At 26.6% G+C, this 24,363-nt stretch overlaps 1 protein-coding gene across 1 annotated transcript; it reads left to right on the plus strand.

Moving 5' to 3' along the window:
* The first annotated feature begins 16,968 nt into the window (after positions 1 to 16,968).
* Positions 16,969 to 17,898, plus strand: LOC145836666 (granzyme B-like). Its single transcript, XM_082944451.1, has one exon. It carries the CDS (start codon positions 16,969 to 16,971, stop codon positions 17,896 to 17,898), a length of 930 nt encoding a protein of 309 aa, XP_082800577.1.
* The last annotated feature ends 6,465 nt before the right edge of the window (positions 17,899 to 24,363 follow it).

Below are 24,363 nucleotides of genomic sequence, written 5' to 3' on the forward strand. Positions count from 1 at the left end.
AAAAGATACTGTAAAGCTACTTTAAATAGGTTTTTTATAATATAAATGTGTATTTAAATCTTTTTGATAATAACGACTTTTTTTTATCTTAGATAGATTTTTCATTTCAAATCAAAATTTCACTACTTAACATAAAAAATTGTTTAAAATTCCAGTTTTACTCAAATTTCTCAAGTTTAATTTCTCAAATTCCAGGTTTTGTAACAACTCTGTATTTAACAACATGTGAGATTGTAACAACCAGAAAAGTTGAAAAAAACTAGTATACTCTTTATATTTTTTTTATAAAGTTTTATTAAAAAACTCTTCTTTTCACTCAGTTGTTTTATAATAAACAAAATTTATATACACAAAAGAATAATAAAAACAAATTCAAACAAAGTCTTTTTTTATTACAATTACACATTTTTCTGTGTGTTAACAAGTTAACATACTTCAACAGAGCTCTGTAAAAAAATAAATACTGCAAGGAACAAATAGAAGCTAAAGTAGGTGTAAGTGTGTGTTTATTCAAAATAATAATAATAAATACCATAGATTATTAACCTAATCTGCAATAATCTATGGTATTTACTTTTAACAAACACATATATACACCTACTCTAGCTTCTATTCGTTCCTAGCAGTATTTTTTTTACAGTGCTCCGTTGAAGTGTGTTAATTTGTTAACACAAAGAAACATGTGTAAGTGTAATAAAGAAAGGATACTGTTTAAATTTGTTACTATAACATATTCCAGTGAACTTGTTTTGCTAGGATCTTTATTAACAAACGCTTAAAATTATATTTTGAATAGTTTAACTCAAAAATTCAAATTTTAAAATTCAAATTGGAAAATATAATTATTTGTATAATCACAACAAGTACAAAAAATACATTATACTCAATTTAGGTCTTAATGTAAGAAGATAGTCTTGTTTTTTGTTTTATTTTATTGAATTTAAAAAAAATTGTTTTTAGTCTCTTAATATTTTCTTTATTTAAACTTTAATTGTTCAAAAATTGTCAGAAGATAGCTTGTACTTTAAAAAACAACTATAATTAATATTAAAACTAAGTAAAATATCAAATTTTCAAGTGATTTAGATCACATTAAAACAATGCATTTTATTTTTTTATCGTTAAAACTATTTTCAAAGTTTATTCTTAAAACTTTGTTATCTCAGTCATTTATTTGTTTAAAAAACCAATTTATAAACTGTTGATAATGAATGTTAGATTGTTAACATTGCTTAGTATTTCTCAAAAACACAGAACAAAATCACAAAAAAACACTTTTAAGTATGTATATATTCTTAGTATACTTAGGGCAATAATAGGGAGACCAATGTTTACAAATCAGTTTTATTTTACTCAGATTATCTGAGTTACTAGGTTAGTGTAGAATTTCCAAGGGTTTTTGAGAAATTTCTTTCAGGTTTTTTGAATTCGTTTCAGGTTCTTGGAAGTATAAGTTTTTGGGTCTACTCAAAGTATAAAATTAAGGTTAAAGAAAAGTTGTCTAAATTAGTATAACAACATTAAATAGATACCATAAAGTTAATTTAAATGTGTTTAATAAAAAACTTAGTAATAACAAAAAAGTTATCTATATGACAGATGTTTTGTGTCAAACCAAAATTTCATTACATTAAATGTAAAAAATCTTTAAAACTTCAGGTTTTGTAGTGATTTTTGTTTAAAATTCCAGTTTCTTTTTTAATTTCTCAATTTCCAGGTTTAGCAGGACTCCTGGTTTGTTGGCAACCCTGTAAATGGTGGAAAATATAGGCCTGCTCACAGAAATCTTTCTTCCATGACTTACTTTTTACCTTAAAATAAACTTGTGAATATCCAACAAAAATTTACTTTAAAAGATTCTTTATTAGGTTTTTAGTAGACTGTAGTGCTTATTAAATAATTATTTCAATATAATCTTACTATTTTGATTGATTTTCTTTTTGAGTTTAAAGTCTTATTTGTTCATTTACTGATTGTGCTGATTTACTTGTATTTCCAGAATAAATTTACTTTACCTTAAATATGGTAATTTTTCCCAAATCATTTTATAAGTAGAGCAGCTTTAAGTAACAATATTAAATTTAGCTGTTTTAAAACTTCAACTTTTTAACTTTATTGCAGCAAGACTAGACGCTTGGCAGCCTAAATTTAAATACTATAACATTTACAACCACTTTATTTAGTCTATACTAAAATTTGGCAACTGTAATTTCATATACTTTAAATTTATTAACTATGATACTACAATATGGATATGGTTATAATTGTTAATTTATTTCAAAGAATAGTTTAAACTTAGTTTTTAAGATTGAAATGACACTATAATAAAACAAACAATAAAGTCTTAACTTTTTAAAAGCTTTTATAGATCAAACAATTAGAATTTGTAGTACAATCAACTGTCTAAATTATATTAATCCAAAATGAAAATTTACTAAAGTAAAAATTAATAATTTGAGCTTATGTATCTTTTAAATGAAATAAAATAGTATTTTAGTTGGAATGCAATTTTTAGAAAAGACTGAAATGCAACTAAAGTTATAATAATAAAATAAGCCCTGATAGCTGTAAATAAAATAAGCTGTAAAATTACAAAAAATATCTAAATGTTACTGACTATAATAATGTTATGGTTAATAAAACATTATAGTTGAGACAACATCATCAGTTTATAACAAACATATAAAACCGAGAACTTGAAAATATTAAAAAGAGGATGGCCACTGTTTTTTAGAAATATCTTCAAGTTTTATAATATTAAAACTTTCTTGCCTTTTTAGTAAAAAAATATACTTTAGGTGAAAAATGTATCTAATAACGCTATAATGCAACATTAAATGCCTTTTAAAAGAAAAAAATCTTAACAAAATTTTATTCTGTGCATAATTATTATTTATATTTAATAATTTGACATGTAAAAATTGTTCATAATTCCAGATTTTTTTCTTGAAAAGTATCAAATTCCAGTTTTTTACAAGTTATCTTTGTCTAAACTTTCAACTATTAGGCTTTACTAGGATATATGACTATCTTATAAAACTAAAAATGAATATTGTAATTAAAATACCATGCCAAAAAGCATACATGAATTTAAGGGCATAGGGGGTTAACACTATTTTTGAAATTTGATCTTATTTTATACAGTTTTTACTAAGCTTTTAGATGCTTTTTACAGATTTTAAAAATTTAAATAATTTTTTGAGGTATAGCCGATCAAAGTCAGAGGCAACAATAGGTTCCTTATGGGAGGCGCAAACTAAAACGGCAAAAATAGACTATTTCACTAAAAATCTATCTTCTTCTACGCATTTTGAGATAACTACCTCAAACTTTCAGGAAATGTTCCTTGATATATTTAAAAATTCTGTTGGAAAGAATTTTTAAAAAACTTAAAAGTAAGAATTTTATATAAAAAATAAACAAAAAAAGTTTACAGATAAAAATTTATCAACTAATGACACAGTTCCTGACTTCTTTTCTTAACAACTTTAATTTTATAATGATGTCAGGGTTGCCACTCGTTTTTTCAAAACATTTTCCAGGTTTTCCAAATTTCTTCCAGGTTTTTAAAAGTACACATTTTTGGGTCTATTTTTAGTTTTAAGTTAATTTCAATTTAAGAAACTGTCTTAAATAGTATAAAAATATTGAAAAGATACTGTAAAGTTACTTTAAATGTGCTTTTTAATAAAAAAAATTTTGATGATGACAAAAATCTTAATTATATGATAGATTTTTTGTGTCAAATCAAAATTTTACAACTGAAAATGTTAAAATTATTAAAAATTCCAGGTTTTTCCAGGTAAAGTGGCAACCCTGTAGTGAACAAGTGAAAATTCCATGTTTTTTTAGTGATTTTTGTTCAAAATTCCATGTTTTTTAGGTTTATTTCAAAATTTCCCAAAATCCAGGTTTTTTTGTCTAAATTGTCAAATTCCAGGTAAAGTGGCAACCCTCTGATGTATAAAATATTCTTTTCAGGGAAATTGTTTAAAAATGTTTAAATATTTAATGATTTAACCAATAAATCGGCTTATATAATTTTAATTGAAACTTTTCTAAAGACCTCAACACTTATTAGAATAAATAGAACATACTTAAAATCTAATTTTAGCATTATTTTAATATAATTAAAATTTTCTCTAGTACTTTAATGTTATTTTTATCTAATTTTAATTTTTTTTGAACTTACAAGGTGGCCTCTGGTTTTTGAGAAATTCTGAATTTCTTCCAGGTTTTAGAAAGTACATGGTTTTAAGTTTAGTTTAAGTTTTAATTTAAGGTTAAAAACTGTGATAAAATGTATAAAAACATTAAAAAGATACTGTAAAGCTACTTTACATATGTATTTCAAATAGTGGTTTAATTTTGATTATCATTTAACTTGGTGATGACAATTTTTTATCTACATGATAGATTTTTTGTTTAAAACTAAAATTATATAATTATCTAATTTAACTTTTAAAAATTAATCAAAATTCCTTTTTTAGAGACTTTCGTTCAAAATTCTGGGATTTATCAAAAAAAATATAAATCCAGGTTTTTTCATGATTTCAGGTTTAGTGGTCACCTTGATTTAGCTTATATGGTCTCTAACTTTTCAAAAAATATATGGATACTGTGGAAAAACATGTAAACTTTATTTTATTTTTAACAATCTATTTTATTAGCTATTAGTGCTTAAATTTTTTTTTACAAATTTTGTTTTAATCCTTAATCACTAGGATTTGAACTAGCAACCTTCTTAATTGTCAATTGATTTGAGGCTTTTATAGACAAGTTTAAATTAAAATTTTATAAGTAGGTTTTTTGAATAAAATAGCAAATTTTTGATGTTTTTGAACAATATTCTTGGAAGAAAAGCCTTTCAAACTATTATAAAAAGAAAATTGTAGGAAAAATAAATTTAAAGTTGAAGTTTTCTTATAATTTGTTTAAATTTTTGTCTGTTTTGGACAATGTTTTAATGCACATTGTATACTTAGTTAAGATTTCAAAACAGCCTATAGTTATTGTTAGTTTTATTGAAAACTTCACTGTTTATTTTTCTTCAAATTAATATTATTAATTTTATAAAGATAGTAACTATAATGATTATTTTTTCTAACTGTCTTTAATACTTTTGTTGTGTATGTGTCAACTAGCAAGTTTTGGAAATATTGTCAGGTAGACCCTATGCTACAATTAAACTGAGAAAAACTATAAGACAAAAATTTAACTCAATTTTACATCTGTAAAAGTGACTTAATTTGTTGAAACTGCAAACTTAAGGAAATAACAAAAAGAGTAAAATAATAAATCTGAGATCAAACAAACAAATAATCAGATCCATTAAACAAAATTGAATAATATTGGATTTTTATTAATTATTTAGCATATCTAACTGGTTTGATTTGATCAGAATAAATTTATTAACAATTTTTGTATTATATTTGTTTTATTTAAGCATAAGAAAACCCACACAATTTGTAGTTATGAGTTGGTCTTTGCCTTAAAATAAAATCATGTAAGCGTTTCACATAGAAAAAGTATAAAATGATTCAGCAATTAAACGAAAAAAATTATAAAGCTAGAACACAAACCTTAAAAATCATACACCCATTACACAACATATTAATTAAATTAAACTTATTCAAAATTAGTGAAAAAAACATTAAAAAATTTTAGCCTAAATTAAAATCAATATATTTAATAATTTACTTTTAAACAAGTATTTTTTTATCATAAAGTTCATGGAGTTTTTTCTCCTGGACAAGGACTTTAAAAGGGGTGCACGACTATTCAAATTCTGACAACTCAAATTCCGACAACTCAAATTCCGACAACTCAAGCTCAACAATTCAAATTCCGACAATTCAAATTCCGACAACTCAAATTTGGACAGTCCAAATTCCGACAATTAAAATTCCGACAACTCAAATTCAGACAATTCAAATTCCGACAACTCAAATTCCGACAATTCAAATTCCGACAACTCAAATTCAGACAATTCGAATTCCGACAACTCAAACTCGGACAATTTAAATTCCGACAACTCAAATTTGGACAATCCAAACTACGACAACTCAAATTCGGATAACTTAAACTACGACAATTGAACTATTTAAATAAGAAGACTAAAATGTACACATATGTTACAATAAATTATGTAATGAAAATTATAAATTTTATCAAACGTTGCTTTTTAGATTTGAGATTTTAAAGTTTTTATAGAATTATTTTTTTACCTAAAAAAAATTTTTTTTTTTTTTAAATAATAAACAAACAATTAGAAATAATATTATATTTGAGATAAAGTACTATATAGATATTATTTAAAAAATTTTGAATAATTTTAAACATAGAAATTAAGTAATCTTAAAAGATATGTATATTTTTTTTTGTAATTAAATAAATTATCATTGTTAACATTGTTTAATGAACGATAAAAAAAGCGCTCAAAAAGTTTGGTCTAAAGACCTGGGGTACAAAGGAGCTTTTTGGTTATCGAGTTGTACACTATATACTTATAAAGTTTTTTACGAGCTATTAGACAAATTTTTTTATTATTCAAATATCTAAATCTTTAGTAATAAAACAATTAATTAAACGAAATGAAAGAAAAGCAAGCTAAAAAATATTAAGTGAATTTTTTGTTTGAAAATTTACTTAAAGACTTGTTTAGTTAGTTACATAAGAACTAATAAGCTTATATAAATTTAAATTAATTTATAAAAGGAGACCAACAATACTAATAGCAAGCATGTGCTTATTTGAATGATAAATAACAACCTCTATAGTAAAAAGTAAAAATATAAAACGCTGAAACACTTTAACGTTTAATTCTATTAGTATTTTGTGCTTAAAGTGTAATTTTTATTTTATTTAATAATTTTACCTGAACATTAAAAAAAATCTTTACATTTGAATAGATAAATAAACTGTTGTATAGTTCTGTAATAATTTTAAAAAAGTAAATTCTACAATATTATTCTACCAATCTAACTAGACTTATGCATTGTAGTCAATAATAAGAAGTTGAGAACCGAGTCACGGTGACAAGACCAAAACCCGAGTTCTGATTGCAAAAATTAAAACGAGTATTACAATACTGTGTTTTGATATCTTATAGCTGAAATTGATAAAACTTTTTTACCATATCATTATTATTTTATTTTCTTATGCTAACATAATTAGATAATAAGATTTAAATAAGTATCTTTATCAACATTCTAAACTGAAAATGTTTGTATTCTTTAATGATATACAACTTTATAGTCAAACTTTTCTTAAAATAAGCATTATATTTCATAATTATTTATTTCAAAATTTAATGTTTATAAACTTTTGGGAATACGTTTTTAGTACTTTTTTATAGTGGTTATGCTTATGGGGATGTCAATTTGATTTAGTTATGTAATTAAAAAGTATTGTTTCGTTATAAAACAAATACTCAAATCAGTCTAAGTCAAACAATTATTGTTTGTATTAAAAAAACCACAGTTACTTGATAAATTATTACTTTTTTATTAACAAAAATTAAGGGATATTAAATTTAGTCGTTGTAAGTATCTCTGAATAATAAAATATTAGATTTTAAAAACATTATTATTTTTAAATACTAAGAAATATTATTGATTTTAGTGTAATACTTTATTTCATAAAAATTTTAAATTACTAAAATGTCTTACGACACAATATTAATCCATAATATTTCTTTTTTTCTACGCTTCGGCTGTTAAACCGAAGTGTTTCTTATCGAACTATTTTGTTAGTACATTTTGTTGTAGTTTATCGCACATTTATTCATTGTAAATACAGTCTAAATCTAAACTTATAGAATCGATTTCATTTTACAAGTAGTTTAAGCTTTCTAACAATCTTATAAACCTACTTCAATAAATTGTAGTTTAAGTAATCTAACTGCTTTGTAAAACTATTGCAATAAACAGATACTTAGGTTTAATCAACACTTATAACCTATTAGATTAATAGTATTAGTCCAATTAGTATTTTATATACCTACTTTATTAATTAACGAGATTAATCTAAAAAGTAGAGTAGAACTACCTAAAGATATCATTTTATTAGCGCGTTATAGTCAGTAACCGCCAGGACCGCTTATATATAACCAAGCACGTCTCTTAGATTGGTTTAATATAAGAAAAAATATTACCTCTGATTTTGATTTAAACAAAATATTACAACAAAAATGGTCTTTTATCACTATACATATAATAAAATTCAATTTTCAAAATATGTTTCTTTCAAGTCAAATTTATACAGTTTTTTTATGTGTGAAACTATGATACAAAGTGTATAAAAAGTTTTGTAATGATGACTTTAGTGGGCCGGTCATATTACTCTTAGGGCCGAATCCGGCCCGCGGCCATACGTTGCCAAACCCTACTCTATAACAGAAGAAGATTAATAGCCAACATAACATCTTGAAGACTAAAAAACAAAACTTAACAAATTTCAAAACACATCGTCTAAAAACGACAAGTATGGAGGTAAACAACCAAAAGTTGAAATAAAAATAAATTCTTATTGTTAAACTTTTTATAAAAAATAGTTTTACTTTGATTTTACTTTGATTTTTAAAATAATAATAAATTAAACAGTCAATGCTGTAAAAGCTTTTATAGCAAAAACTAACACGAGGTTACCTGCTATAAAAATAAATAAACCTTGAAACTTTATTTTATAGTGTTGGTTTTGTTTATCGGAGCTTTAGTTGTCGGCATTAGAATTGTCAAAAATAAAATTGTCAGGTTTGAAATGTTGGAGTTTAAGTTACCGGAATTTGAATTGTTCGAATTTTAATTGTCCGAATTTAAATTATCGAAATATAAATTGCCACAATAGAGTTTAAAAATGTGAAATGTTAGAGTTTGGATGGTAAGAATTCGAATTGTCGGAATTTAAGTTGTCCGAATTTGAATTGTCGTACTTTGAATTGTCCGAGCTTGAGTTGTCGCAGTTTGAATTGTCCGAAGTTGAGTTATCGGAATTTGAATTGTCCGAAGTTGAGTTATCGGAATTTGAATTGTCCGAATTTGAGTTATCGGAATTTGAATTGTCCGAATTTGAGTCGTCGGAATTTGAGTTGTCCAAATTTAAAATGACCGAATTTAAATTGTCCGAGTTTGAACTGTCGTAGTTTGAATTGTCGGAGTTTGAGTTGTCGGAATTTGAATTGTCGGAATTTGAGTTGTCGGAATTTGAATTGTCGTATTTGAGTTGTCGGAATTTGAATTGTCGGAATTTGAGTTGTCGGAATTTGAGTTGTCAGAATTTGAATAGTCATGTAACCCTTTAAAAGGTATCCGTGGTGTGCGTTGTGCGACCCGATAACCGAAAGGTTCTTCGTGAACCAGATCCTAGGACCAAGTATTTTGAGAATTTTTTTTCTATCGTATTGAGTTCCGAAATCTGAATAATAGATTTTTTATAAATGTAACATTTATTCAGATTTCAGACTAAGAATAGACTATCTAAATCATGACTTTTTTTAGATATATATAATTTTTACAAAAGAAAAAAAAAACAGCTTAAATTAGAGTCAAAATAAAGTCTACAAATGAAAACTTTAAAATCAATACTATTAAGTTGTCTGTTTATTCAATACTTCTTTTTCAATTCAATTTGAAAATTTCAATTCCTATTTTAAAGTTAATTAGCTAGTAGAATATTTAATCATGTTCTTGGAATTTTCAAGTAATTTCATATTGAAGAAGTTCACGAGTCGACTATTGGTTATCTCGACTATTGAAAAATTGGAACGGGTCAAAATTGCACGAGGTTACCAAATTGCACGAAGACAAAGAGTAAATTTTGCCCGAGAGTGAAAAAAAATAAAAAAATAAAAACAAAAAACTAAAAAATAAATTAATAAAAAACCAAAAAAACAAAAACTTACTGACTGGGGGTAAGGGTTAGGAGAGGTAACAGTGATAGTAAAAATAAAGATAAAAAAATAAGTAACAAAAATTATTATTAAAAAAATATTAAAAGTTTGACAGCTAACCTTGAAAAATATATTTTTTATCAAGAACTAACTGTTAAAAACCAAGTAATATAACAAATAGTGCATTTTACCACACGGCCGTCAACAAAAGTATACAAGAAAATCTAAAACCGGTTTCTTCCTTATAAGGAAGAATCAGGAAGGCATAGTCGCAAGATACCGCTGTTGAGACCTAATAAAGCGGGCTTAAGTGCATATGCGCTGTGCCACTAGAGTGTCAATTAAGTAATTAACTAGATGTGCAACTAGAGTGTAAATTAAATATTTCTACGAATTATTAAAATATGTTCAATGTTTGAAGTAAAATTTGAAAAGTATTATTCTATACTTTTGAATAAATGTTACTTTGGTTAAACGTATGTTAAGTTTCCAAAATTATTTTGAATCACTAGAATTAAATTACTAACGTTTAGTGTTCCTTCATTATTAAAAAATACTACGCTTCACTGAGTTTAAACTATTTACTTTATGCTAACTATGGTTTTAATAGTTTACTGTGGATTTAAATGTTTAAAACCAAAGAGTGTATAGTTAAAAAGGAATGCTCAATTTGCTCAAGGTCGCTCAGAATGCTTAAGGCTTATAACGCTAAGAACAGTAAGCTCAAGGCTCAGAATGCTCAAGGTCGCAATCTCTTGCCACCGAAACCGGTCGCGAATCAAATATACAATTTCCATAAATCTATTTAAAACCAATGAATTAATCAATTATTATTGTTAAGTTCAGAAAAAAAGGTTTAATTAATTATATTTAAAACCTACTAGATTGTCAAATGCTTTTAACACTTGTACATATTAAGATTAACAAAAGGTTTGTGTGTTTAAACTAAATTTTTAAATGTTTCTACTAAAAAACTTGCTTAATTATATTTTGTGAAAATTAAATTATTAGTTAAGGTAGGTGATTTTTTTGCGGACCAGTTTCACAAAGTTTCATAAAAATTATAACTATTTAAAAGTTAAATTACAAAATGATAGTTTTATACAACTAGAAATTAAACTAAAATCATCTATATAAAGTATTATTTTTTTTCACAATTTTTGTTTTTCACAACTTGTTATTAATCTATAGTTAAGAATAATATTACACTATAATAAATAACATAAATTTGTTATAGGACAACGTTACTTCTATTTCAGATTACGAGTCCCTCTTTAGATTTTTAAGTAAGTTACGTAAATAATATCAACAATCATAATAATTATGATGTTTTATTACTTTTAAAACCTATCTGTGATCTGAGTCTTTAGTTAATCATATATTTATATATAGTTTTTTTAATAGTTTTTATCTTTACTAAACAATATTGCGCAATTTATTGTAACGTAAAGCAATTATTTAAATATACAGTTGCAAACTAAGAATTCTACTTACTACCAACTAATTAGTGCAGTTTACTATTTTATTGTTCTTGACAAGATCGCTTTTTTTACTCAAGTTTGGTAGTAAATAAATACTTAATTTGCACTTTTGCATTTACAGTTGTTTTAATAAATAAATCATATACTTAGTTGTTAAACATACTGAAATGTTAATTCTAAAAATTTTAAGTAATACTTGAAAATTTATAAATTTTTATATATAAACTTCACTTGCTTAACATTTAAACTTTATTAAACAAGTTTTTAAATTAAAATATTTACAAATGTTTACACAACGTGATGTGCATCCATATCAAAAAATATAAAACAAGTTCCAAAAAAGAAAAGCGTGTATACTTTTATTTTTTGTTGGATTGTAAAAACATAATTTAGCCAAAAAGTAAATCTATACGTTAAAAAATTTACACACTGTTCATACTAAACTTAAAGATGTATAGTTTGATATATAAACTTATTTAACTGAAACTTTTTTAAACACTAAAAAGTACGCAACTGAAACAGAAAACATGACAAGTGGAAACAAAAATTGATTATTTGGCTGATAGGTTTGTTGATTTAACTCGTTGATACTGATCGTTGAGCGCTGATTACGAACAAGCTCCGTAAGATTTTCAACGGCAGCCGAAATTTCTCCAAATTTCCTATCAACGCTTTGTTGATACAATACTGTACTCTCATCCCGCTTCTTCAGATAATCAATAACATAATTGCGGTTTTCTTCCGCATAGTGACTCTCGCCAGTTCGATCGATGTGGCGCAGCTGTTCGCCGAGGTTCGAAACAACCGATTTCAACGCGTTGAAGACCTGCTCGATTGGTTTGTCGGGGTTGCGAGGAGGCGGAAGAGGTGAACCGTCAGGGTTGATCTGAAGAGACCGCGGGCTTTGACGACGCAGGACATTTTCCCAAGGTGAAAGCTGAGATCTTCGTTCGGATGCGTTACGGACGAAAGATTGAAGAACTTCCCTGGATAATGTGTTGCGACTCGTCGAAGATCGAGAAAGGTTTTCAGCATCCGGGTACGAGTCAGTGCTTTTTGTGACGTCATTGCATGAAGACATTTTGATAAGAATACAAGGCTGAAGAATTGTAATAAGTGTTTAGATTGCTACCATGAAGATACTTAAAGTATTTAACTTAAAAAAAACTCAGTAGTATAAAATAAAGAATAGTTTAGTTACCAATAGTTTATTTTAATACAACATTAACATCAGTTACTCAAAGTTAATTAACAAATTATTTGTAGATCATACTTACTTTATCTAAAATTATCTTCAAAACTTATTGAAACTTAAAATACTGCAACTTAAATTACTTTTACAGTCACATCAAAAAAAAAAGTTGGATTTGAAACATATTTACTTATAAAAAAATCATAGTCAAATGTATAAGATTTAACATCAGCTAAAAATTAAGTTTAATTTCTTTTTTGAAAGAGTGTTGAAAGAAAAATTAATATAAATAGTTGTGAAAACTATATATGATGTGTTAAAATCAAAACATAATCTAACTTTAAACCATATGAATGAATTCAGTTAATTTATAATAAAAGTTTTAACAACATTTGAGAAACAAAACTAATTAGGAAACACTTTTTGGTAATTATTTTAAAATGACATAAAAGAACTCAGTAAAACTGGTGAGTAAGAAAAGTAACTAAAAGAGTAATTAGATAAAAAAAATTAATTTAATATTTTAATAGCATGCAAAACTGTTTTGTGTTTGTTTCATTTTTTGTTATATCTTTTTAGTATGTTATTCAAAAGTAAAACTAATTAAATTAATAAAAATAGAACAACATTTAAGTTTTTGTTTTTAACACCGACTTTTATGAAAGATTTAAACTATATTCGACATACTAATACAGTAACCTCTCGCATCTTTACGCACTCGTGACGTTACGAACTTTCGTTTAGTTACGCATTTTAGAATTCTAAAAAATTCTAACAATGAAAATTTTAGTTTTCTTTAATATTGCACAATTTAGGTTTGTTGTAAATTTTTAATGTAAAATATGTTTTTAAATACTAACTCACATCTCTATATCTTATATTTTATAAACTTATGTTCCTTATCTTATTGATAAACATTCAGTTATACCTCAGTATATTAGAAATTTTGTTAGCAATAAGAGATTAAATTAAAATTCTGAAAGAAATATGACTGTGTTAAATAATGAAAGTATAATGAAATAATGAGAGTTTGTAACACAAATAAATAACACAGTACTCTTGCCCTATATATGAATAAACATCTAAAAAAGATATCTAATGAAACTTCCTCGCAAAAAGTAGCAGTGATACTTAATAAAAACAGAGTTTACACTCAACACAAATCTCAATTGTTTCTTTTTAGTAAACATATAACTAATTTTCATTTAACGTTTTTTATTTATTCTAATTTCTTCTGTAACACTTGCCTTGCACAGCAATTTTCTGAGTAGAATAGAACACAAGTGTTAAGTATCAAACAGGTCAGATATAAGTAAATATAAAGATTAAATCTACTTATTATCAAAATTAGTAAAATTTTTCTACAACTATTATAATTTTATATAAAATTAAATCCTTTTTTTTATATATATAGTTTTAGCTTTTGTTTTCATATTTATAAATTAAGTAAACAAATTGTTATAACTGGAAAAGTCCTCAGTCTGCTTTTAACTAGAAACAATATTAAAAAACAGCCATTATAGTAAGCATATTTGGTACCTCTCGTATCTTTACGATCTCTCGTATCTTTACGCACTTTTTCTGTGGACACAATGTGCGTAAATAAGCGAGAGGTTACTGTAATATAAGTTGCCTTAAAATAAACTTTATAAAAAGGTTTAATATACTATAAAAATGAAATAAAACTTTTTTTTGAATATATAATTTTTATTTAAAAATCGCTTTCATAAGTAAAACTAAAAAAGTCTGATTAGTTATTTGTAAATTGTAACAAATTTCTAATTTAAGATTTTTTAAAACAGCAAGCAATTTAAGTAAAAACAAATAATCTAAGTAAACTAAACAAATAATCTAAAAAGTTTGTTTCCAGTTTTTCAGTCGTACTCTAGTTTGCTATACACATCATCTGTATTATTTTTTTGAAACGTAATGAAACTTTTAAATACGCGTTTTTAAATAGAGTGTTTTTTGTAAACGTAGGTAACTTTAAACAAGTTAAAAGAGCTGCGAACTATAATTTTATAAAAACGCAGATGAGTCTAAAAAATGAAAGAAATTTAGAAGAAGAATCTGAAACAGGTAAGGTTAGTTTTCGTAAAAAACTGTTTAGCTAAACCAATTGTGGTATTTTAAATTTATATTAAAAGCAGGTTGGCAAAAAAAAAAGTTTGTTGAATAAAACAAAGTTTTAATAACTCTGCGCTAGGTACTGTAAAACAAAAAGTATACAAAGCAAAATATGTTTGTGCCTTGTTGGCAGTGGTAAAGGATGCCATCGTAAAACTTCCTTTGATTTTCGAAACATTCGTGCACCTTTGACCGCTGACTTTTTTTTAAACTATGAAAATGTAGTAGCTTTTCATTGAGTTTATTAACAGATGCTATAACTTGGAAATTTTTAAACAATTATCTAGTAATTATTTTTCAATGTAGTGTGTATCAATGTATTAGAGGAGTATCAACTCAAATTAATTGAGTTGCAAAGTCGAGCAGCTTTTACAAAATTAAAAATATTGAACAGATAAAAGAAACAAATTTTTACAAACCAAAAAATTTTTAATTCATTTAACATTTACCACTTGAAAATGAAACTCGTATAGCTTTGAAAACGTTTGTGAAAAAAAAAGAGTAATCTCTAGTAAATACTAAGTTGCAAATGGTATATAGCTTTAAAAAGTATTATTAGTGTTTATAACAACAGTTATACGTAAGTTAATGTAAATTTGTTTTTATACTATAAGTTTTTTAAATATTTTCCTAAGTAATTTTTTAATATTTAAAGTAGTAATTAAGTTATTAAAACCTCCATTTAACATAATTTTTTTACGTAGTTACACATTCTTATTTAAATTTTACTCCCCTAGTCAATCCCTTTATCTATGGTAAGGTGATATTGCTTAAAAAAATACTGTTTATACTGATTATGTTTTTTCTCTTAACTTTATATTTTGAACAACTTATTTTTTATAACGTGCTACTTAAAAAAATATTTATGTAGTTAAACATGTTTTATTGATGTTGTAAGTAATTTATAGTGATCTACCGGATCCTTATCTTATTTTGAAATTAGGATCCGGCCAGATCTGAACATTAGTTTTGAATTAGTATCTAAACGGATCTATCGGCTATGTATTTTCAAAATATTCCCGCAATATCTAGTGTAAGTTTCATAACTCCTATAATACGCCTAAGATTTTTTCCCTCTTAATTGTTAATTCCAGATTATCTAGTCTAGTGTAAGTTTGAAGTTTTCCGTTATATCTAGTATGTATAACCAAAGGAACTGAGGAGAATAAGTTAATTCAGTGATCTACCGGTTCCAAAAATTAGGACCCGGATATATAATTTAAATTAGGATCCGTATATTATTTTCAAATTAGCATCCGACCGTATCCTGATACTGGATTCGGTAGATCACTAGTAATTCTAGCAATACTAACCTATGCTTACCTTTAATATTTTCGGATTGTAAGTATTGCTAAAATGAAGATTTTGTGATGATAACATATAGACCCTAGTGAGTTAGGTGTGTTTTCTATTCAATGGTGATATGTATTGTGTGAAAATTAATAAAGTTTATCAAAAAAAATTAGTTTAAGTGTGCCGAAACATTATTTTTTGTTCACAGATTGAGTGCAACCAAAAAGTAGTGATGTACTTGATCCTAATTTTTTTTTTAAACATGTAAAGTTTATGTAAATTAAATGCAGTATATTTTTTTTGTATATTAGGAGCAAATTTAGTAAATACCTTCCATAAAGGGGTAAAATACGAAAAAAAGGTTAAGAACCGCTGATCTAAACAAAATTAAATTTTTTAAACTTTATAATGCTATAAAATAACAGATTTCTTGAAAACTGAAAAATTCACACACTTACATGTATGGCAGCTCGGGCATTGTTAAGCAATTTGAATGAGAAAAATAACTCAGTAAAATCATTTTGAAGTAAAATTCAAAATTGAGCATTTTTTGTATAATTCTGCCTAGAAGTGGAAAAGCATAATGACGTCATAACGGTTGCGAAGAAACGTAAACTGTATTAAGTACAGTTCTCTTAAACCTTAATGTGTCATTTTTTCAGTGTTAAAGTAACTGCATTGCACCATAAAGTACAAAATACAACACATTCAAGGGAGTCAAGTTTAAGCTGTCCTAGAGTCACCACGCACTACCCTTGGTACCTATTCGTAACACAAATTTCCAACTTGTTATAGCAGTCATTCAATAATTTTAGTCATAAGATCGTTTTTTAACGGAAAAAATATTCAATCAACGCTAGTTTGATCACTTAATTACGTCATTCGTATACTGAAATTTTTTTGTAAAAATCTTACAAAAATGTACTGCAAGAAGATCCCAAATAGAATGCACACCTATCTAAATGAATTCAAACAGCTTATTGATTATGTTTATTTTGTCCGTGCTCTTCCGAACAGCAGCGTGCCAAATGGTGGGAGCCGTGGCGGCAGAAGAGGGCGAGTTCAAATACTTAGTCTACATCGAAATGGAGTTCAAGTTCGACGGGACGCAACCGGAGACGTATCTAGGGGGCGGGGTCATCGTCTCGCGCAAATGGGTCCTGAGCTGCGCCCACAATTTCGACAGCGAAGTCCGCCGCGGGAAAAGCTACCCGCCCGACGCCATAACGGTTCTGGCGGGCGCCAAAAACAGAAAGGCCGTCGGAGGGTTCGCTCAGAAAAAGTTGGTGGACATTTCGGCTGTAATCCGGCACGAAAAGTACCGAGAAGCGGCCGACCAATACGACGTTGCTCTGATCTTTCTGGGAAAAAGTCCCCTGCAGATGAGCGAGCGAGTTCAGCCGGCCAATCTCGTGCATGAGGGCTGGAACGCCGAAGAGTACAAGGAGTGCGCGGTTGTGGGGTGGGGTAGTGTTGGGTTGGACGACGACGGGGTGAACATTGAAACGGACGTCGCCCGCAAAGGAAAAGCTTTCGTGCTTCCCGACGGTGTCTGCGAGGAGCATTTCGAAGAAGATTTCGACGGAGACCACCACCTCTGCTACGGATGCCACCAAGGATGCGACGGCTGCTCGATGGCGGCTTGCGGCGACTCTGGATCGCCAGTTGTGCAAGTTCGAGACGGAAAAGAAGTCGTCGTCGGAATTCATCAGGCGTCGTGCGAGGAAATGGCGGACAAGTGCAGTGAGGAGTCGCCGGGCCAGGCGGCCGACGTCGGCAAGTTCCGAGCTTGGTTGGACGCTGAAATGAAGAAGCGAGAACTTTGGGAGAACTTTGAAGACATCGCGTGGAAAGGGGGCGCGGCTTTGACTGCCTCTGCTGTGAGCGGAATTATTTTTAGTTATTTGTTTGGCTGATATGTTATGATGTATGAACGTTCATGCTTTTGAAAGTTGATAATCTTTTAACAATTTTATGTTACAAAGTTATGCATAATCATCGTTAAGCGAGTATTATAATAACAAACTAAGTTATTTTTGAAATTTTGAAAGAAAAAAATTTAGTCTAAAAAAAGTTTTTATTTCATTTTTCTTCAAGTGATATAACCTTAGTTGTAAAAATGTTTTCTTACTATTTACCATTCAACTTATTTCTTTTGTCAGATCAACAATTTTATTTTTGAAAAACTTCTTGCAAGAGTACTCAACTCTACACATAGATTGTAACTGCTTGACAAAATAAGGGTTTGAATATTTTTAAAATAAGGGTACTGTGTTTTCCCAATGAAAAATTTAAAAAACTAACCAAATTTTTGACTCAATCAACTTGATTTTTTACTTCTCTGGTGCTTTAAGAAAATAAATCAAAAAAAAAAACACTAGTAAATAATTAAAAAAAAAGTTTTTTATGTCACAATATCTGTTTATAAATACTTTGAAAACATATTTCATATACACTTTTATAATTTATAGATTTTTTTTTCAATTAAGATAATCTTCGTAAGTTTACTATTTTACTAGGTCCATGCTGTTTTACAAAAAGCGCTAAATTTATTTTGAACTTGTTATCCGCTCAAATATTCAACAAAATAAGTCCTTCTCTTGTAAATACCAACGATGTTTAGCAAATAGTTCTGTTTTATCTACAAAGAAAAATACATAATTGAATTATTCTTTATTTTATTGAGAATTAGATCTTTTCCTTTCTTTTTTCTTCTTAGAAGGTTTTTAGTTAAGCAACATAACTATTTTTTTTAGATTTGCTGCCTTACTGTAAAATCTGATTTTTGAACATTTAGTACGTCTTCAATAATTTTTCAACGACAACTTCCTCAAAAATAAAAGTAAATCTACAATGATTTTAACTTAATGATTAAATGAAATTTTCGGCTTTTTCAGAATAAGTCATTACATGTTTCATATTTAGCTTTTAAGTACATGATTGCGATTGGTAAATCAAGTAATAGTAACTGAAAACGTCATAATTATTGTTGTTTCATGCGACAAAAAATGTGGTGTGGTTAGAATTTTACAAAGCGGTTTTAAAATCTTTGACATTTGTTAAATGTTTTGAGTAGGCATTTGAATGACAGACGGTTCTGATATAGCGTCTAATTGCGGTACTTTCATCGATGACATAAAAAATTTAATTCTATGATGTTCTGAATCACAAACTTACAATTTCTGGTGATCCTAGTAATTTATTTCCAAATAATTTGTTCAAAATTTTTATTTTCTAAGCACGCAAGTTGATTACGCAGAGAAGTAACTTAAAAATAAAAAAGATTATGCTTTTAGGAGAATTGTTAGTTAAGGCTCCCTTACTTAGTTAAGGATACGTTTAGTATAGATGACTGACATTTTGCAGTAAAATAGTAACACCTACTAGATACTTATTATGTGTAATACAAAAATTAAACAACAAAATATTTTTTTGTATAATAAGTATTTTTAAGTTTCAAAACTGTATAACAGTTTTTGATCAGTTCAATTGCAACATAAAAATTTTCAAAAATATTGTATTTCGTTAAAAACATGTAAGTAAAGTATAATATTTTGATGGTAAATCGTTTAAATAAAACATGTTATTATTAAACTAATTTTCTGGTAAATTCTTCGTCTCAAAAAGGCAATTTTTGTGTATAACAAAAAAGCTATACTTTTTAAACACCCCTCTATTTTGCAGAGTATAAAGGTACTTAGGGTTGACAAGTACCAAAATTAAGCCTTTCTTTTCGAGTTTAAACTCAAACTATGGTTTTATTTTTGTATTTAGTTTTTATTACTTTATTATGTTTAATTATATTTTTTTATGTTTTGAATTCATTGGTTCTAAATTAAACAGAGCTGTTAAAAAATAAAGTTCGTGTATTTCTATTTGTTTTCATGTTCTAAACTTTAATTGTTGTTTTTTAACTTAAGCAAGTTTTGTAATTTAACAAAGCCTTAATCAAGAAACGGTAAACTTTTATCATGGGCTGAATCCGACTGTCAAGGAAATTCATTCAGATCATGACTTGGTTATTAGTCTTGTCCTGGACAAGATGTTAAAATGTATCCGAGTGTGTACAAATCGATAACTGAAAGTTTTTTTGTACACTAGGTCTTACAGCCAAATATTTTAGTGCTTTTTTCGTTTAATGAACAGTAATAAAAAAATAGTTAAACAACTTGATTTAGCTAAACACTTTTGTTTTTCGTAACTAAATTTATAACATTTTGTAACTTTAATTTAATTAACGACTAGTTTATTATTTATTATTGTTAAATAAAAAACACAGAAAACTTTTCTTTTAGTTTAATTTTGTTATCCAAAAAATTTATTGATTAATTACGTAACTTAATTAAATTTTATCACTAAAAGTCTTAAAAGTTTTAAAAGTGTAATAAGTCTTTTTAAATTGTAAGACATGTCAAAAACATAAGCTTTTTAAAAAAAATAGGGCTACTGGTCAAAAGTTTTGTGTATTTATTTTCAAAACTTTTCACAAATAAAAGATAAACGTGTTTAAATTATATTTTTTAACCTAGATAGCAATTGGTTTTACATATAAAGTTTTCCGAAATAAAACCATTCAGGCTAATTGATTGTTAAGAACACTTAAGAAGGCAAAGTAACCTTTTATTAAAACAATTTGCTTCAACTACTTTTCAGTTTTTTCATGTATACTCTTTTGTAGTTTTAGTTCTTTAGTGATTCTTCTACTTTGTAACTTTTGTTATAATAACTATTTAAACTTGTAGAAGTCATTTATAGAATTTGTGTTCAGTTTTAAACAAATATGAAAATACAATTTTTGGCTTATTTAATTCTTAAAGTTATACTTTTTACGCTTCATAAAATCTTACAATTTCTTTATATTATTGAAATTCTGTAATGTTTTTATTTTTAATATATTAAAATTATTTGTGGTTTAAAAAACAATTCAAGCATAGTTGAATGACTAGCTTCTGGTAAATTTATTTTTTACACACATTAAGAAACATATCTGTAGATGTGATTCTTTTGTAGAACGTGTATTAAATTTTCCCAAGTTATTGTTGTAGTAAAAACAAGTTCGGTAATTTAATTCATTGTATAGAACAGGGTTTCCCAAACTCATTTACTAAATTGCCCCCTTTTCAGTAACTTGAAAAAAAAATCGCCCCCCACGATTTTACAAAGTAGTTTTTCTTTTGAGTACAAACTTTTGAGCTAAAAAAAGTTGTGTTCGAAATGTAATTTAGTCTTGTACTTCTTATGCACGCACTTTTGTGTTCAAAGTAGTTTACAGGACTTGAGAAAATAATTTTACAGTAATTTTCTTAGAAGTCAAGTAAAGTGTATTAAAATACTTAATTATTAAAAAGCCTTGAGTAATCTGTAATCAAACCTGTTTAAATATGATCTGTTTTGAAACTATTGAAACTTTTAGGTCAGTGGTTGACAACTTTTGTAGTCAGCAATTCATATTTACTAAAAAATATTTTCTATTTTCAACTCGTTAGAAAAAGTAATTGCGGGCTGCATGATTTAGAAAAATTACAAATAAGAAAATTAAAAAACTCGAGCAAAATTGTAATAAAATGATTTAGTATTATTGTGATCTAGGAAATACTTTTGTGAACTGAAAACGAAATGAAAGCGTATATGAAAATATTAATTATCATAAAACTAAATTTTATTTATTTTGCACAAGTAGTTTTCAATTTACTTAGCGGGTCGAAATTCGACTGGATCTGCGACTGGATCTGAGCCGTACGTTACCCACCTGAAATCTTAACTTAAACCTGACATTTTGATAATATCTCATATAACGAATTTCGGAAATTTAGAAGTTAATACTAAGTAACTTATTTAAGCCGCACAAAATACTTAAATTACTTTATAAATAGGCTTTTTTAAAATATCTATACCAGAGATTTAAAAACTCTAAAAGAATTAACAGTTTATTTTACTTATAATGAAATAAATATTAAAACATTATTTCTGATCTAGTTAAAGGAAGTTTGACCGACTGGTTGATTATCTCACATGAAAAGTGGTTTCATCACAGCTTCAGTTAATGCAGTAAATTTACTAATTTCAATGCTAAGATATATTGTAAGCAAGTTAATTGTAAAGTTATAAATTTTAATTTTTAACTTTTTAAACTATTTGTTTCGTAGTAGAATACCATGAAATAGCATTTGACTTGGAATAATCTTTAGGGAACTAAACCTTAATTCTAACAAATTTTTTTCTTTATTTAAATTCTGAAAAAAATCCGATGTTTTACAGTTAATTCTGTGAACAGAAAGTAATCAATTAAAAAAAACTTTTAACTAGGTTAAAATTTTGTTTTGTAACTGTAGCAGTCTTTTTGATGGCTTATTTAATTCTGTTTAAAAAGTTTTTTTTTTCAAGCTATTATCCTACAATAATTTAACAGAGGAAAATAGTGAAAAACTAAAAGCTAGTGTTGAAGTATTAAAATAAACTAAGTATATTCTAATTGCTAATATATATTGAATTCAGATAAAACAAAAAACAGTTGTATTAATAGTTTAAAACTCCTTATGTTATAATAAACTTTTGAACAATAATATATCAAGTTGGAAAATAAAATTGTGTTTAAGAAACTTTTAAATGGAAAAGGAGAAGTCATTTCAAATAGAGACCTCAAATTTATACTCTTTTAAAACCAAAAAAATCTTTTTAGAAATAAAAACTTTAATGGTTGTCAAAATATTACAATCAGATAATAGTTTTATAGTGATATAAGTTGTATACAGATTAAACTAGTAATAACAAAAACCTGTCAAATAAAGGTCTTTCAAACAAATATTTTAACCACTATGCTATAAAAATTTTTAGTGTAATGTAAAACAACGAATATCAACTACAAAATTAACCAGGTCAAAATAAAATTATTAAAATCTTTATAACATAAACCATTTAATAAATATAGTAGACTTCCGCTTGAGTTCGCACTTTGAAAAAAATCAAAAAGTGCAAACTCAAAAAATTATTACCATATTTTTTTTTACAAAATGACAAATTTCAATATGTTATATGCAATGATGTTATGAATAAACATGAAATCCACTAAAACATAAAACAAACTTTCATTAAAAAAAAAAGATCTATATAAGCTATTAAATATTATATATTTTTTGTTTTATTAATATTTAGTTAGTAATAGACTTTACTTTAGGTAAATTTAAGAAAATATAAATTTGCACTTTTTTTTGGGTAAAAAGTGCGAACTCAAGAGGAAGTCTACAGTAAATAATATTTATTCATTATGCAAACCTGTTGTAGAATAAATAGCTTAATGAAGTTGTTATTATAAAAAGACTAATTAGATACAATACAAACCAGGTTAAATAAGAAATACTTCAAAAGATCAAATAAAATTAAAAAACTTTCATAAAATAATGTATGCTACTGAAGTCTAATATAATGTGAAGGATGAGGAATATGACTGCTTGCAAGTTTTTCTAATCTGATTCTTAATTAGTAAAATAGAGCCTTAAGTCACCTCCTTTATATATATCTAGATTAGACCTTTTGCTCAAGATGTTGGTAACTGAACTGAAAGCTTTCTCAACAACATAGCCACAAGGAAAAGCTTTAAAGAACAATCTAAATTCCTCTAAAATGATTGGATACTTTTGCCTTAGTTTTTGTTGAGTCCAAAAGCTTTCATATCGTTCTTTGGAAGAATTTACTTTAAGTTCAAGGTCAGTTTGTAAGTCTGAAAAGGTTTCCTGTAAGTCGTTTACTTCAAAAGTATTTGCCTTGAAGGGATCCATACTTTTATCTATATGATAGCTTTTTTGTGTCAAATCTAAATTTTACTACTTAATATGTTAAAATTGTTAAAAATTCCAGATTTTTTCCAGGTTTTTTTTTGCTTAAATTGTCAAATTCTAGGTTTTTCAAGGTTTCCAGGTAAATTGGCAACCCTGTATAGTTTTATTTCTTAGTCTAACTACTAGTTATCGCCCACCCTTTCGCCCCCTTACTAATTATCGCCCCCCAAAATACTAAAATCGCCCCCAGGGGGGCGATATCGCCCACTTTGGGAAACCCTGGTATAGATACAGACTAACCGCTGTTGACTATATCTAAGTTTATTATTTGTATAAGTCTTAATTAACAAATAATATTTTAATTTCTTTTTAACAAATTTTTAACAAACTTAAAAAAAGTTAGTTTTTGATTATATGATGAAGCTATAGTTAATAAAATTATTTAAGCTTATTGAACTAGCTTAAATTTTAGTATCGAAACAACATTATCGATTTTATCTAACTTTTTTGACGAAATTTTTCTTGTATCAAACTTTCCAATGTTTATTACAACTTACAACATAAAAAAAAAAAACTTAAAATATTTAATAAATATTTATGAAAGTT

The sequence above is a fragment of the Thalia democratica genome, chromosome 5, assembly GCF_965202585.1.
Source record: "Thalia democratica chromosome 5, ktThaDemo2.hap1.1, whole genome shotgun sequence".
In the NCBI taxonomy this organism is placed as follows: domain Eukaryota; kingdom Metazoa; phylum Chordata; class Thaliacea; order Salpida; family Salpidae; genus Thalia; species Thalia democratica.